Here is a 15,055-nt window from a genome sequence, read left to right as displayed (position 1 = left end):
AGCCTTACTTCGGATTAAGTTTCCGTCCAGGCTGATTTGCTTCGCGCAACAATCACGGATCCAAATAACCAGTGCATGGAGAGCGTTTGGGAGGCATCACGAAGGGCTTCACAAAACTTTTACGCTTAACTTGGCGAGAAGCGTACTGTATAGCACGAGATAAGCGTGGACTGAGAATGGGCATCGGGAGAAGCTTGGGCTTCCGTGGTGAATGGGCCAATGGGGAGTCGAGTATATTCAGTGAGCATTCAGATGGCCAATCAGCTTGCGTTTTTGCCGTGATGCTTCCGTGATGCCCCGTGATGCTTTGCGCATACGTGCATTCTTTGTGTTTTAAAATTTTGTAAAATTATGCAATTACTAATTCCAATTGAATATTTTGTTTCCACATCTTGTAAAATTATCTCATTTATAATTTTAATATAATATCTTTAATTTTTTTTTCCCAGAAAAAAATCCGCAAAGCTCTGCGTCCGCGTTAACTGAGGCGCGAAGTAGCGGGGGAACACTGTATCTTATGAGAGTAGTTTTTTTACATTCAGGGAGGACGGGGTTGGTTGCCACAAGGGTTGGATTTGCCTACATATTTATGGAATAGATGAGCGTTTGTTTTCCTCCGTCTGCCATTGTGGGTGGAGTTTACGATTTTATGATCTATTGTGGTTTTTCAAAGGTTTTCTTGTGTTTGCAGTTGTTTAAATGTATAGATACCATCTAATCTGTTTAGTTAATCTGATACGATTCATGTCAGAAACTGTATTGTAAAATAAGTTCAATATTAACATTTCGATTTTAAAAAGGGGCCTATATTTATTGCTTGACATATGTGCAATTATCTTTGTTATATGATTTACGATTTCTGCTGCTAAATCTCTGACGCCAAAACTTGGGGGTTATGCTTCTAAGTAGTGTGTTCATAAATTGCTTTGTTGTGATTTGGAAAAAAGAATCATTTTTAAATGTGAAATTACCCATCACATTCAAATTTAATATTGTCGCGTATATTTTCATAGATGAACTTAGTGGATGAACTTAATACAGTTGAACTTCGGTTATCGCAGTTAATGGGGACGGAGACCACCCGCGAAAACTGAAAATCCGCGAGGTAGCGGCGCCCCTTCAAAAATGCTTAAAAAAGCACCACCAAACTATATGCTGTTCATTCAGGTGTTTTATTCCACATCAGAATGCAGGTGCCATGTTGATGCATACAAACAAATCAAATACAGTTTAGTAAAAAAAACTGTAAAATATGTTGTCTGTTTACAATAACAATTGAGGGTCTAGAACACTGTTCTTCCAAACAATTTACTTACAAACAACTAATTATCGTTATTCAGCTTTCAAAAACAAGCAAACACTACAATTAGCTAACACAATTAGCTAACATAGTAGTCCGCATGGAGGATCTTCTGCTGTTTTTTGCACGTAAGAAACATCGTTATTGGGAGTTTTTTTTGGTCGACGAAGATGCGCCTATGAACAGCCATGACGTTATCAATACGATTGCTAAATTCGACCGCTCTTACCATGTTATCATCAATTTCTTTGGCCCTTTTTTGGAGGTCTTTGGCAACATTGAAGAGGTCCTGTAAATTATTCAATGTAAGGCCACCTTTGTCAGCTTCGTCAGTAGTAGACTCGTCTTCCTCCTCACTCGCCGATTTGGTCATTACCTGTAGGTCCTCCTCTGTCAGTGGGTTTAGGGGCAGTCGATGAGATTTGTAATTTCATCAGCTGTCATATCCGAAAAGCCTTCAGTCTGCACCAACCGAGCCAGCCTGACAGCCTTATCAACGGCAGAGTGATGGATTTCGTTAGGCTTGAAACCCTCATAGTCTTGAGTGATTTTGTATGGCCACAATTTCTTCCAGCTGGAGATGAGTGTCTGTTCTTTCAGGTCCCTTAGGGCATTCTGAATATTAGTCAGACACGTAGCTATGTTGTAGTCCTTCCAATAAGATTTGATGCTGAAGGTCTCGTCGGGCTCTTCAATGGAGGACGTTAGACCCTCCATTGTCAACCAGATTCTCTGGCTACGCTCGCGTAGCTATTTCATGCTCTCAACCTATCCAATAAACTCACTTTTTCGTTAATTGTTAACATATTTCGCTTTTTCTTCGATTCCATAGATGCACCAAGGGATAAAGAGCGTTTGGGAGGCATCACTAAGGGCTTCACAAAACTTTTACACTTAAGTTGGAGAAGATAAGCGTGGACTGAGAATGGGCATCGGGAGAAGCTCGGGCCACTGTAGTGAATGGGCCAATGGGGAGTCGAGTAGTTCAGTGAGTATTCAGATGGCCAATCAGCGTTCGTTTATGCCCGTGATGCTTTGCCCATACGTGCATTCTTTGATTTAAAATGTTGTAAAATGATGCAATTACTAATTCTAATTGAATATTTGTTTTCAAATTTTGTAAAATAATGTAATTTCTAATTTTAAATTAATATTTTTCATTATTTATTTATTTTTACATTTAAAAAAAACAACCTCAAAGCTCTGAAGCCGCGATGGATGAACCGCGAAGTAGCGAGATCCCAATATAATTTCATGAGTCCATCATCCAAACTGCATGCTTCTACTTGATCTGGATCAGCTTCAGAAGATATATCCCATATGGTCTAGCGGTCAGGATTCCTGGTTTTCACCCAGATGGCCCGGGTTCGACTCTAGGTATGGGAAACCTCGTGCTATGTGGATGGATTGAGAACTTTTGACTTTCTATAATTTCCAGAAACAAATCCCACAAGCCTTTCCCACTTCTAGCCGAGTAGATGTGTATTGCAAATGATGTGGTAATTGAATGAGTCTGTCATCAAAGGTTCATACTTCTTATGAAATATCCCATATGGTCTAGGGGTCAGGATTCCTAGTTTTCACCTAGCAAGGCCGGGTTCAACTCCTAGTATGGGAAACTTTGAATTAGATGTCTGGAATCAGAAATATTGGACCTCTATACCTTCCGGAAACGAACTCCAATTTTTCGCCATAAGGCGAAATAGAACAAACATCTAAAACTAATGACAACTTACAGGGTCGGGAGACTCGAATTGAGGAGGTAAATGAGCAGATCAGTAACCGACTGTTAAAACTGGAGAAGGAGAACCAAAGTCTTCTCCAGACTCTCGAAGAGCTCAGAGCGGTCCATATTCACAATCGCATGCAGTCCCACAAACATACTCACTACAGTGAAAAGGATGATGCCCAACAGTCCCTTTTGTGTAGTGGCTGGAAGTTATTGATAAAGGAAAACATGCCATTTACACAGCTAGTGAAACAGCAGATATTTAATACCTTGCCGTCTGGAGTATTCATGAGCATCAGCTCACAGAAGAGGATGTGAGGCGACAAGTTCGCAAGACTGTTCAGAATAACCAACAGGTAGAGAGACATTTGGAATGTAATGATGTCATCTTTTGTGGGGGAGAGTGTGACATGCTAAAGTGTTTAAGTTATTAATTATTGCATGTTGGGGATTAAAACTAGTTTTGGATTGGATGTTTATCAGTGTTCCATTATTGATTCCTTGATCCAAATAGCAAGAGTGACATGGTAAAGCCTGAACCGGTATTTGATTATTGATGTCTAGGTGCATATAGCTTGGCAAACACAGGAGATGTTCCTCATTACAGTAAAACTTGGATTGAGGACAACAACTAATCACTGTGTAATTATTTCTCAGTGTTTCGAGCAATAAAAAATGCATGGGTGTAACAATTCCAATGATTACAAATCTATAATTTCTTAATTATATTTAATTCCTTGCATTGTTGGTCATTTGCTTCAAATATTGCCCATGAAAAGTGACAGCTGATTACATCAACATTAAGTAAAAAGTAAATTCTAGATTTGTATCCCTATAGAGCAGATTTTTCCGCAGTATCAAAGTAATAAACAAAGACAAGTAGACTCTAGACTTGGCAAATAATGTGTCGACTGCGGGGGAAGCGCTTTGTTGCGGCGGCTGCTGATTATATTGGAATGAAACATGTGGGCCGTGGGGCGGCCGATTTGTACAAGCGACTAAAATATTTTTTGGGCCCCTTCCATGAAGACGTTACAATAATTGGCCTTGGGGGTCCTAAAGCAAAAATGGTGTTTGCTATGATATTGTTGTGCTTGCAGTATATTTTTGATTATGGGGTCTTGGCAAAATATTGTGATATAGTTGGATATCGGATGAGGAATTAATTTAGCTTATTAATGAAAGTCCTCTCTAAAATGTGTGATATACAGGGAAAAAAGAGATGACATTTCAATTCATTTGGGACCTTGCTGGGGAGGAATAAAAGACTAAACAAAACAAAAAGATAAGAACGCTGATTTCGCAGCGAGCGTCAAGGTCACAGGTAGCGGCTAAAGCATTTCATAATAAGAGCAAAACACGGTCTGCAAGAAATGCAGGGATATGCGAATGCTTTCACATTCATTTTTCGAGTTTTAAACAGAAATGTATATTAAGATGATAGAAAATCTGTTTAGTAAAAGGTTGATTTGGTAAAAGATTTGGATTTGGGAATTCAGCAAAATGGCCATTTTTGAGCAATTGTGGGTTTCAAAGGGCTCCTAATTAAAAAAAACTAGCTTTTGGAGGATAAAAGAATATTAATACTATTTTTGAATGGTTGGATTGTTCAAAATACTTTAACGTAGGGGTTTGGCTGGCTAAACGAAAAGAAAAAGATGCAAAAATGTATATTATGGTATATTGGTGACCATTTTTAGGTCTTTTATTAAACATTGAAAATTGTAATTAGGAAATGCCTAGCAAGAGGTTGATTTCTCGGATTTAATTGTTGTAGATTTTTATTGTGGTAACAGAGAGCTATATGAAATGACTCTTATCTTAAGTAAACATCGTATCAGGTGATTTGCAAGGTATATCTTAGGTATTGAGAGTTATTTGGTTGTTAATAATATCAAACAGCGAATTTAACAATGCAATCACAATCGAGCCTGAAAACTTTGAGTGCAGCACAGTAGAGAGTGAGAACATTGGAGAGACCCTTCAATGGTAAGAACATAATCACTTCAACAAACTTCTTGTGTTCACATTTCTTTTTAATGTGGGTTCAAATTACTGTGGTACCTTGAGAAACGACCTTAATGCGTTCAGGGACTGAGCCCGTCGAAATGAACTACCGTATTTTCACGACTATGAGAGTGGTTATCACGTTGGCGTTACAGTTCCGAGGTCATGGGTTCAAAATACACACAAGAACTCATACAGGTGAAAAAACATAGTCAGGACGAATGTACTCAATGGACGTTTTCAACTTTTAGTACTATGCGTGTGATTTTATCTAATACAAGAGTGTTGGAGTGTGGGAGAATTTGGAATTTTGCTGGATGTTCAAGTACTTACATTGAACTCACTGAATTAGTTTACAAAATACAGTCCAAATACAGGCTGGAGACGATGGACAGTGACTTTGAAGGTTTGATTACAGAATATTCTGGGCACAGGTTAACCACGGGCAATGCTGTCGTCCACAAATGCGTCGAGACAGACAACGTTCATTCATTCACCTTTATTCTCTCAAGAGGGTGATATCAAAACTGAACAGGAATGGGATTTTACCCTACTTCATACAGTAAGAAATTTGTTATGAACCAGCGAATAGAAGATAACGACAATGTTGCAAGTCTTCAAGGATAAGCCATTTGTTATGAACTGGCAAATAGAAGATAATGACAATGTTGCAAGTATTCAAGGACACATCTGGCTACAGGACAAAGCTCTACTAAGGAGAAGCTTGAGACTCATGGAGTCATGACTAGAAACAGGCAAAATACATATTTCAACATGAGACCCACTTCATGACCCAGCTATTTGCAAAGCCCCTCTTTTTAGGCAATGAATCGAATATTTGTCCCAATATCAGTGGTGTGCCGTCGGGGCCTTCAAGGCCTTCTCTGCTGGCCTAAGGAATATCTGAATCACAGACCGATGCTAATTATATTTTGCTTATGAAAAAAAATATATATACACACATACCCACATACACAGTCACACCCCACCCCCACGCACGCACGCGCACGCACACGCACACACGCGCACACACACACACACATACATTTGTTAACTGGTAAATCATGCGAAATAAAAGTGATTATTTCGTTTTGCCTGACACGATCAAAATAATTCCACACTGGGGAAAACTTCTCAGAACGAGCCATAATTACGCCAAAGTCCGTCCAACAGACCCACGTACTTTGATACAGTTTATTTCTTTAAACTATTATCACACTTTGGCCAAACGATACATTTCTTGTTCTTGTCACGTGATTCTTTCTTAAAGCTTTACACGCCCCACTAAAGGCTTTCTCTCTTGAGCCATCGGCACAGAGCTGACGCACCAGCGTCGCTCGTTCCATCACTATCTATCAACAAACCTGCTTTAGCTATACCAGCTAGCAGCTATCAAAGAAACAAGTCGCTGACTAGCATATTTATAATCTAGCTTTATTTAGCTAGAAGCTGTCAAAGGAATAAGTCGACGAAGAGGTCGTTTTAGGTTTACTGGCTATTTTAGCTCAGCATAGCTAGCAGCTATGTCGGCAAGAACACAACGGTCAAAGCTCCGGGGGGAACTTTTTGAGGTCAAAAAGGTGCATTCAACTCACGAGCAATCGACGGTTTGCTACATAACGCAAGAAAAAGTTGTTCTTCGTAGACTAGAAGGTGGGTTCACTTTTTTTTTCCATATATTCTCTCAAAGGTATTCAATTCACATGACACTATAGTAGCGTACGTGCGTTTTCAAGAAGTCGCAGTGGCACCATTCGAAGAAAGACGTAATAAATTATTTCTATGTATATGTAACCACTCTAGGAGGGAAATGATGAGTCTCAACACGTGTTAATACTTACCAACGGCATTAAACAGTAGCTTTCCTATTGCATCCTTATCACAAACAATGTATTTTTCAAATTACGCAAAGCGTGAGCGCCCACCAGAGGCGTTCAAGAGTAAATCCTGCTACTCGCCCTCCATTTTTGGCTATTTGCTTGAGGAACATAACACTTATTTACATACTCTAAATTGAAAATTAAAAAATAGAGATGTCATACCTGTCAACCTCGAACCATTTGTGATCTTACCAAATTTTGTTTTCGCCCTTACATATATGTATAAATACATGGAAAATCTTACCACTTTACTTTTTTGTAAAAAATCACGAACAACAAGTAGAAATTCTTGACTTGTAAACAGACCAGAAACAGCTGATCAAATGAAAGTAAACATAAACAAGGGAACAGGAAACGGAAATCACATGGTGAAAGTGTTACAAAACGAAATGTTTATCATGATCTTTTTTTTTTAGCCAATCAGAGGCGCCGGTACATATATCACTTGGCAGACATGCGTTTCCGGGAAGAAACAATGGCGGATGGTGAAAAATGGCTAGAAAGTGCCTTAATTTATTTTTTTTTCTCAAAATCACCGTTTAGCGTACCATTTTCATGTGTACAGCGTACCAATATAAAAATGGGCTTTCAGTTGTACCAATTACGGCGAGAACGTACCAGTTGACAGGTATGAGATGTAGATGTACTAAACAACAACGAGAGCAGCGTTCAAAGAATGGTATCAAAGTTGTGGCCCGATGGCCAAGCGTGGCCCACTACCACTCTGTGGTGCGGTCCGCAAAAGTACCTCATATTTAATGCTGAATTTCAAATGCAGCTTATACATGAATAGAATATTAACTATCATCAGAGATCAGCCAAGTGCCAGAAAATTGTCTGGAAATGCACCATCTACCCAGTTGAGGTTTGCTGTCGAGGCTACGTTGGGCTTCTCCCACTGTTTTTAATCCCAACATTCATTCATTCATTCATTTTATGATATGCCAAATCTTGTATAGGGGTGCTGCCTATCCCAGCTGCCTTTGTGCCAGAGGCGAGGAACACCCTGAATCGGTGGCCAGCCAATCGCAGAGCACGAGGAGCAAAATAACCATTCACGCTCACACTCGTACCTAGGGGCAATGTACAGTGTCCAATCAGACCCTACCTCTATTTCAGTCTCATTAACCCCCCCAAAAAATAGATCCACTACTGAATAAAAGATAATGCTTCTTTTAATGCCTCTCCTTTGGCGAAATCAGTTTAACTATGTTAAAATCTAAAACATAAAAAGGAATGTTTACAATGAAAAGGCTCCCAAAAAGATTTGACAAATTTTAAGGCGCTACATCACCAATGAAAAGGCTCCCAAAGAGATTTGACAAATTTTAAGGCGCTACATCACCAGTGAAGAAACTTTAATGACCAATTGTCCCTCACTTTGAAAAATGCACCTATAAACAGTTTTCAACTCATGTTGCTGTTGATTAAAATACTACAGTAGTTAGTACTGGTCACCGGTCTTTTGGTCACCGGTCTTTTGGTCACCGGTCTTTTGGTCACCGGTCTTTTGGTCACCGGTCTTTTGGTCACTGGTCTTTTGGTGACTGGTCTTTTGGTCACCAGTCTTTTGGTCGCCGGTCTTTTGCTTGCAGTTAGGGTTATGGTTGTCAAATGTACCGTATTTTCATGACTATAAGGCGCACCACATTATAAGCCCTCAATGAATGACATTTTTCCATATATAAGGTGCACAGTATTATAAGGTGCACTGTATTATAAGGCACACTGTATTATAAGGCGCACTGTATTATAAGGCGCACTGTATTATAAGGCGCACTGTATTATAAGGCGCACTGTATTATAAGGCGCACTGTATTATAAGGCGCACTGTATTATAAGGCGCACTGTCTATTTTGGAGTTATTTAAGACTTAAGTGTGCCTTATAGTCGTGAAAATACGGTCATTGCTATTGACTTCCAGGAAAGAAGCACTCACTACACAGTCACCTCTAGAGCCAGTCATTGTTGATGTTTTGGACTTTTTTTGTATAAAATCTTGCAGTGGGGGAGGAGCTAGATGATGGAAGATTTTGTAAACTAAGATGGCATCTGCATATTTAACAGTATTGTTTCAGTTCAGGCGTTTGTGATTTTTTAATATCCGACAGTGGTGGTTTTTCGTTTTTGGTTTTCTGTTTTTTTCATTTATAAGGCGCACTGGATTATAATGCGCGCTGTCTAATTTGGGGAAAATTTAAGACTTTTAAGTGCGCCTTATAGTCGTGAAAATACGGTACTTGGATATTAATCACTAACCTTAACCCTAACGGCAACCAAAAGACCGGCGACCAACGGGACCAAAAGAACTGCGACCAAATGTCCGACTGAGCTACTTTAACTGTTTTTATTTGGATTGGATTGGATAACTTTATTCATCCCGCATTCGGGAAATTTCTTTGTTGCAGTAGCAAGAGGGTGAGGATGCAGAAATAGGAAAGGCATTTTACACAAATAGGTAGTTAATAGTAAGTTAATAAATAAATACATGAATAAACATATAGATAAGTAACCGTGTTGCTGAAATATATATATACATACACATACATATATATAGAAGCACATGTATACTATATGAGAATTCAGTACGTCCTAGCCCACAGCCTTTTTTTGGTTAAAAAGCCTGACAGCTGATGGGAGGAAGGATCTGCGGAAGCGCTCCTTCCTGCAGTGAGGGTACCGCAGTTGTGACAAAATGAATATATGGCGCCCTCTTCCGTTTGGTTTCATTTCTGTGAACAAGAAATTCAGTCATTTTATAATTAGAAAATGGTTAATCAATTATCTTTGTGTCTTTGCAGGTTTCAGAAATGATCTTAGTGCTGATGGGCAGGAGTCTGTTGGCCTTGAAGGGGAAGTTGAGCTCCCCCAAATCAAAGAGGAGGAGCTAGAGTTCCCTCAACAACACTTGAGAGACGAGCAACATCCAATCAAAAGGGAGGAAGATCATTTCACCTGGTCACTTGGTGAGTTCGTGAAGAGGGAAGATGTTCTGGGCGTGGCAAGTGGAGGGGCGGAACCTGCAAACACCAAAACATGGCCCCGAATTAAACAAGAGGAGCAAGAGTTCCCTCAAAAACAAATAGGAGAGCAACTTCCAATCAAAAAGGAGGAAGATCATTTCACCTGGTCACCAAGTGAGTCCGTGAAAAGGGATTATCTGGGTGTGGCCAGCGAAGGGGCAGATTCTGCAAACGCCTCAGCATGGCCCCAAATTAAAGAGAAGCCAGAGTTCCCTCAACAGTGCAAAGGAGAAGACCAACCTCCAATCAAAAACGAATGTGTCAAATGTTCAACTGGGGAATCTTTCAAGAGTGAAGATGATCTGGGCCTGGCCAACAGAGGGGTGGAGCTTCTGAACGGCAGCTCAACAGAAGGATGGCGAGCAGAAAATGTAATTTCTCCTTTATCAGAGGGCAACAAATTGCTTGATGATGATGATGATGAAGATGTTATGAAAAATCCCAGCGGTAACAAACTCTGCAAATGCTTTCAGTGTGGGAAAACCTTTGGGAAAAAGTCTTCTTTGAAAATACACACAAGAACCCACACGGGTGAAAAACCATTTTCATGCTCAGTTTGTGGTCAAAGATTCACACGGGAGGAATACTTAATTAGTCATGCAAGAATACACACAGGTGAAAAACCATTTTCGTGTTCAGTTTGTGGTCAAGGATTCACAAAGAAGGGAAACTTAATTATCCATGCAAGGACACATACTGGTGAAAAACCATTTTCATGTTCAGTTTGTGGTCGGACATTTGCACGGAAGGATAAATTAGGAAGACACACAACAACCCACACTGGTGAAAAACCATTTTCATGTTCAGTTTGCAGTAAAGCCTTTTCTACAAAAGAAAGCTTAAAAAGGCACACAAGAACCCACACAGGTGAAAAACCATTTTCATGTTCAGTTTGTAGTCAAAGATTCACAGAGAAGGAAAGCTTAAAAAGACACATAAGAACCCACACTGGTGAAAAACCATTTTCATGTTCAGTTTGTGGTCAAAGATTCACATTGAAGGCAAGCTTAAAAAAACACGTAATAACCCACACTGGTGAAAAAACATTTTCGTGTTCAGTTTGTGGTGAAAGATTCACACAGAAGGGAAACTTAATTAGCCATGCAAGTACACACACGGGTGAAAAACCATTTTCATGTTCAGCTTGTGGTCAAAGATTCACAGTGAAGGCAAGCTTAAAAAACCACACAAGAACCCACACTGGTGAAAAACCATTTTCGTGTTCAGTTTGTGGTCAAAGATTCACAGTGAAGGGAAGCTTAAAAAAACACGTACTAACCCACACTGGTGAAAAACCATTTTTGTGTTCAGTTTGCAGTAAAGCCTTTTCTACTAAAGAAAACTTAAAACAGCACACAAGAACCCACACAGGTGAAAAAACATTTTCGTGTTCAGTTTGTGGTGAAAGATTCACACAGAAGGGAAGCTTAAATAGACACGTAATAACCCACACTGGTGAAAAACCATTTTTGTGTTCAGTTTGCAGTAAAGCCTTTTCTACAAAAGGAAACTTAAAAAGGCACACAAGAACCCACACAGGTGAAAAAACATTTTCATGTTCAGTTTGTAGTCAAAGATTCACAGAGAAGGCAAGATTAATTAGCCATGCAAGAACACACACAGGTGAAAAACCATTTTCATGCTCAGTTTGTGGTCAACGATTCACACAGAAGGGAAGCTTAGATTTTCATGCAAGATTACACACTGGTGAAAAAACATTTTCATGCTCAGTTTGTGGTCAAAGATTCACACGGAAGGAATACTTAATTTGTCATGCAAGAACCCACACTGGTGAAAAACCATTTTCGTGTTCAGTTTGTGGTAAAAGATTCACAGTGAAGGGAAGCTTAATTACCCATGCAAGAACACACACAGGTGAAAAACCATTTTCATGTTCAGCTTGTGGTCAAAGATTCACAGTGAAGGCAAGCTTAAAAAAACACACAAGAACCCACACTGGTGAAAAACCATTTTCGTGTTCAGTTTGTGGTGAAAGATTCACACAGAAGGGAATTTTAAATAGACATGTAATAACCCACACTGGTGAAAAAACTTTTTGTGTTCAGTTTGCAGTAAAGCCTTTTCTACTAAAGAAAACTTAAAACGGCACACAAGAACCCACACAGGTAAATAAACATTTTCATGTTCAGTTTGTCGTCAAAGATTCACAGAGAAGAAAAGCTTAAAAAAACATAATAACCCACACTGGTGAAAAAACATTTTCATGTTCAGTTTGTGGTCAAGGATTCACACAGAAGGGAAGCTTAAAAAGACACATAGTAACCCACACTGGTGAAAAAACATTTTCGTGTTCAATTTGTGGTTGACGATTCATACACAGGGAAAGCTTAAAAGCCCACCTAAGAACTCACACTGGTGAAAAATCATGTTCATGCTCAGTTTGTGGTCAAGGATTCAGACACAAGGGAAACTTAAAAGCTCACAAAAAAACCCACACTGGTGAAAAACCTTTTTCGTGTCCAGTTTGTGGTAAATCATTTTCTCAAAAGCAAAACTTAAAAAGGCACACAAGTACACACAGGTAAAAAGCCATTTTCCTGCTCAGTTTGTGGTCGGACATTTTTCCGAAAGAAGCTTAGAAGAACACTTATTAACCCACACTGGAAAACAATGTTTTCCTGCTCAGTCTGTGACCACAGATGCGCTACAACAGCCCAATTAAAAAGCTGCACAATTCAAAAACCTTTTCCAGGTGCTGTTAATGTTCCAACATTTTCACATAAGGGAACCTAAAAGAAGTCTCAACAACCCACACAGGAGAAAAGCACCTTTTTGCTCAATTTGTGGCAGGAATATCTTAAAAACATAACTGCCCACATCGGTCAGAAACCCCTTTCCTGCTCAGCTTCTTGCCGGAGATTTAGTTGTAAGGATTGACTTAAAAGATGCAAATGTGTTGTGACAAGCAATAGCCAAGGACGGCTTAGCTTGTTTTATCAAATTCTGCATGAAAGATCATTGTAATCAAAGTATAATTGTATTTTGCATTCTGAAAATGTTTTTTTTAATTCAAATACAGTAATACATTAAGCTATGAGCTTACAGCGCGATCGAGCTAGTATGTCAATTTACTAATATCTCAAGTCAATGCTTCCCATGGAAATTAACAAAATACAAATCTATCGGTTTCCTTCTGAGAGAAAAAAAAAACTGAATGTAACAACGGTAAAAAAAATCTTAATTGTTAAAAATTTCCACCGACTCACAATCTGGAACCATTTGGTGTGCTCATATCTCAAATATTTCATATCTCAAGGCAAAAATTTGCTCAGAATTTTTCTCGTATCTCAAATTTTATCATATGTTGGAACGCTTGTGTGTCAAGGTATTACTGTATAAGCAAATTGAGTGTTGTTGAAGATTTTATTTACTTCACAATTCTATCCGAATTAGTAGAGCCTAAATTAGGAAATTAGAAAGTAAATAATCAATAATGCGATGTAAATAACATGGAAAATATGTCTTCACAGTAAAAGACATGCCTAAGAAATTTGAAATTTTTTATTTGCTAGGAAATCCAATGAAAAGTTGAGTGATATTCAAACATACATTTTAATGAAAATAATTTATATATTGAATCTAGGATCTAAGAAACATTAGTAAAAATATATTGTGTGAAAGACTATGAATTTGCTCAAAATAAATAGGTGGTACAATGTACTTTTGTCATATTAAAAGATGAATCATGTTTTTAAACTGATTTAACGTGTAATCTTTTTGGAAGTTCCAATAAAGCTCTCTTTTTGATGAAAAATACTTTTTTGGTCTTTTTGATGACAAAATCAGCTTTCCAAATTCAAAGGTGACAAAAAATAGAAACGTTATTTGCTAAGATTTAAAACTAAGAGTAAAATGAATACATTAATTTTAACAATTTGACAAAATAATACGGTAACTTCGATATTCCAAATTCAAAGTAACACTTGGAAGGGGGATAGTTTTCTTCTGCAAAAAAACCTGACTGTTAGTAGCAAAGCATGGTTTTGATTCAATGAGTGGCAGCGAATTGTTTTGATTCAATGACCTCTGGGTTATGGCCCGAGCATGTTTCCCTTGCACTACTCTGCTTCTTCTCACTTCAGGTTTCACAAGCTGACTCAAAACTAATCAACCAAATCAATCGAACAGATATCAAAGGTGCCAGCCAGAGTATTTCTAAAGGTAATGCGATTCAGGCAAAATTGTTATAAAATGGAAAAAAAAACAAGCATAGGACATTTAAATCAAACATAATTGTCCATAATTTAAATACTGCATTTTTGCAATCTATTGAAAAAGTACAGCATAATGAGAAAGCATTGGACCTAAGATCTAAAGTTGCCTGGTTTAACCATGGGCTTCAGCACTCCCTTGGCCTGTATCTAATCAGCTAATAATCTATTTGAGTTCAGTTTACTAGGGACCCTAGAGTCAATATACAGTTCATGTTAATTTTTATTGACCTACTGAAGCGCAAGTATCTTTGGTGAGAGAGCATTTGACTGAAAATCTAAAGGTCCCTGGTTCAACCTTAGGCTTTGGCAGTCTGTTGGATTGTATCAAACCAACCAAAATCAGCCACAACTCAATTTGTGATCAATTGTCCTGTAATCAGTGTGTAAATATGCAGTCTAGGTTGGTTTTTGTTCACCTACGTGAGTCAAAGTAACTCAGATGGGACAGTACTAGCCTGAAGATCTACAGCAGTGGTGGCCAAGTCCGGCTCTCGAGAGCCCTTATCCGGTCTGTTTTCTATAACTTCCTCCACCAACAGACCTGAATCAAATAATCTGGATCCATATTAGAGCTTCTGGATATCTTGCTGATGAGTTGATCATTTGATTCACGTGTGGTAGAGGAGGGTATATGGTGAACAGACTGGATAGGGGCTCTTGAAGACCGGACTTTGCCACCTCCGATCTACAGGTCCCAGAATAAACCCCACAATTTGGCAGTTCATTGGACTGTAAACTCAACTAAAATCACGATCGCGAGTTCTCCTCAGACCAATTGAAGAAGCTTTCTGATAGGTCTGAAAATACAACTTCAGGAGCAGGTTAAGAACGAGTGAGATCAATTTAAATAGGCCGTATTACGTCCGCCTTCATCAGAATTT

General features: G+C 38.8%; 1 protein-coding gene across 1 annotated transcript; it reads left to right on the top strand.

Annotated features, from left to right (window-relative positions):
• The first annotated feature begins 6,163 nt into the window (after nt 1–6,163).
• LOC144213343 (uncharacterized) lies at nt 6,164–12,417 on the top strand. Its single transcript, XM_077741756.1, has 2 exons — nt 6,164–6,689; nt 9,718–12,417. Exons 1-2 carry the CDS (start codon nt 6,560–6,562, stop codon nt 12,039–12,041), a joined length of 2,454 nt encoding a protein of 817 aa, XP_077597882.1. The 5' UTR covers nt 6,164–6,559; the 3' UTR covers nt 12,042–12,417.
• The last annotated feature ends 2,638 nt before the right edge of the window (nt 12,418–15,055 follow it).

The sequence above is a fragment of the Stigmatopora nigra genome, chromosome 20 (genome assembly GCF_051989575.1).
Source record: "Stigmatopora nigra isolate UIUO_SnigA chromosome 20, RoL_Snig_1.1, whole genome shotgun sequence".
NCBI classification, from domain to species: Eukaryota; Metazoa; Chordata; class Actinopteri; order Syngnathiformes; family Syngnathidae; genus Stigmatopora; species Stigmatopora nigra.
This window is presented reverse-complemented; position numbering and strand designations above follow the sequence as displayed.

Excerpts from the sequence above, each read along its gene's own strand:
- LOC144213343 (XM_077741756.1), top strand. The coding sequence starts at position 6,560 with ATGTCGGCAAGAACACAACGGTCAAAGCTCCGGGGGGAACTTTTTGAG. Across the intron at positions 6,690-9,717 it reads TGTTCTTCGTAGACTAGAAG|GTTTCAGAAATGATCTTAGT; the intron begins GTGGGTTCACTT and ends GTGTCTTTGCAG.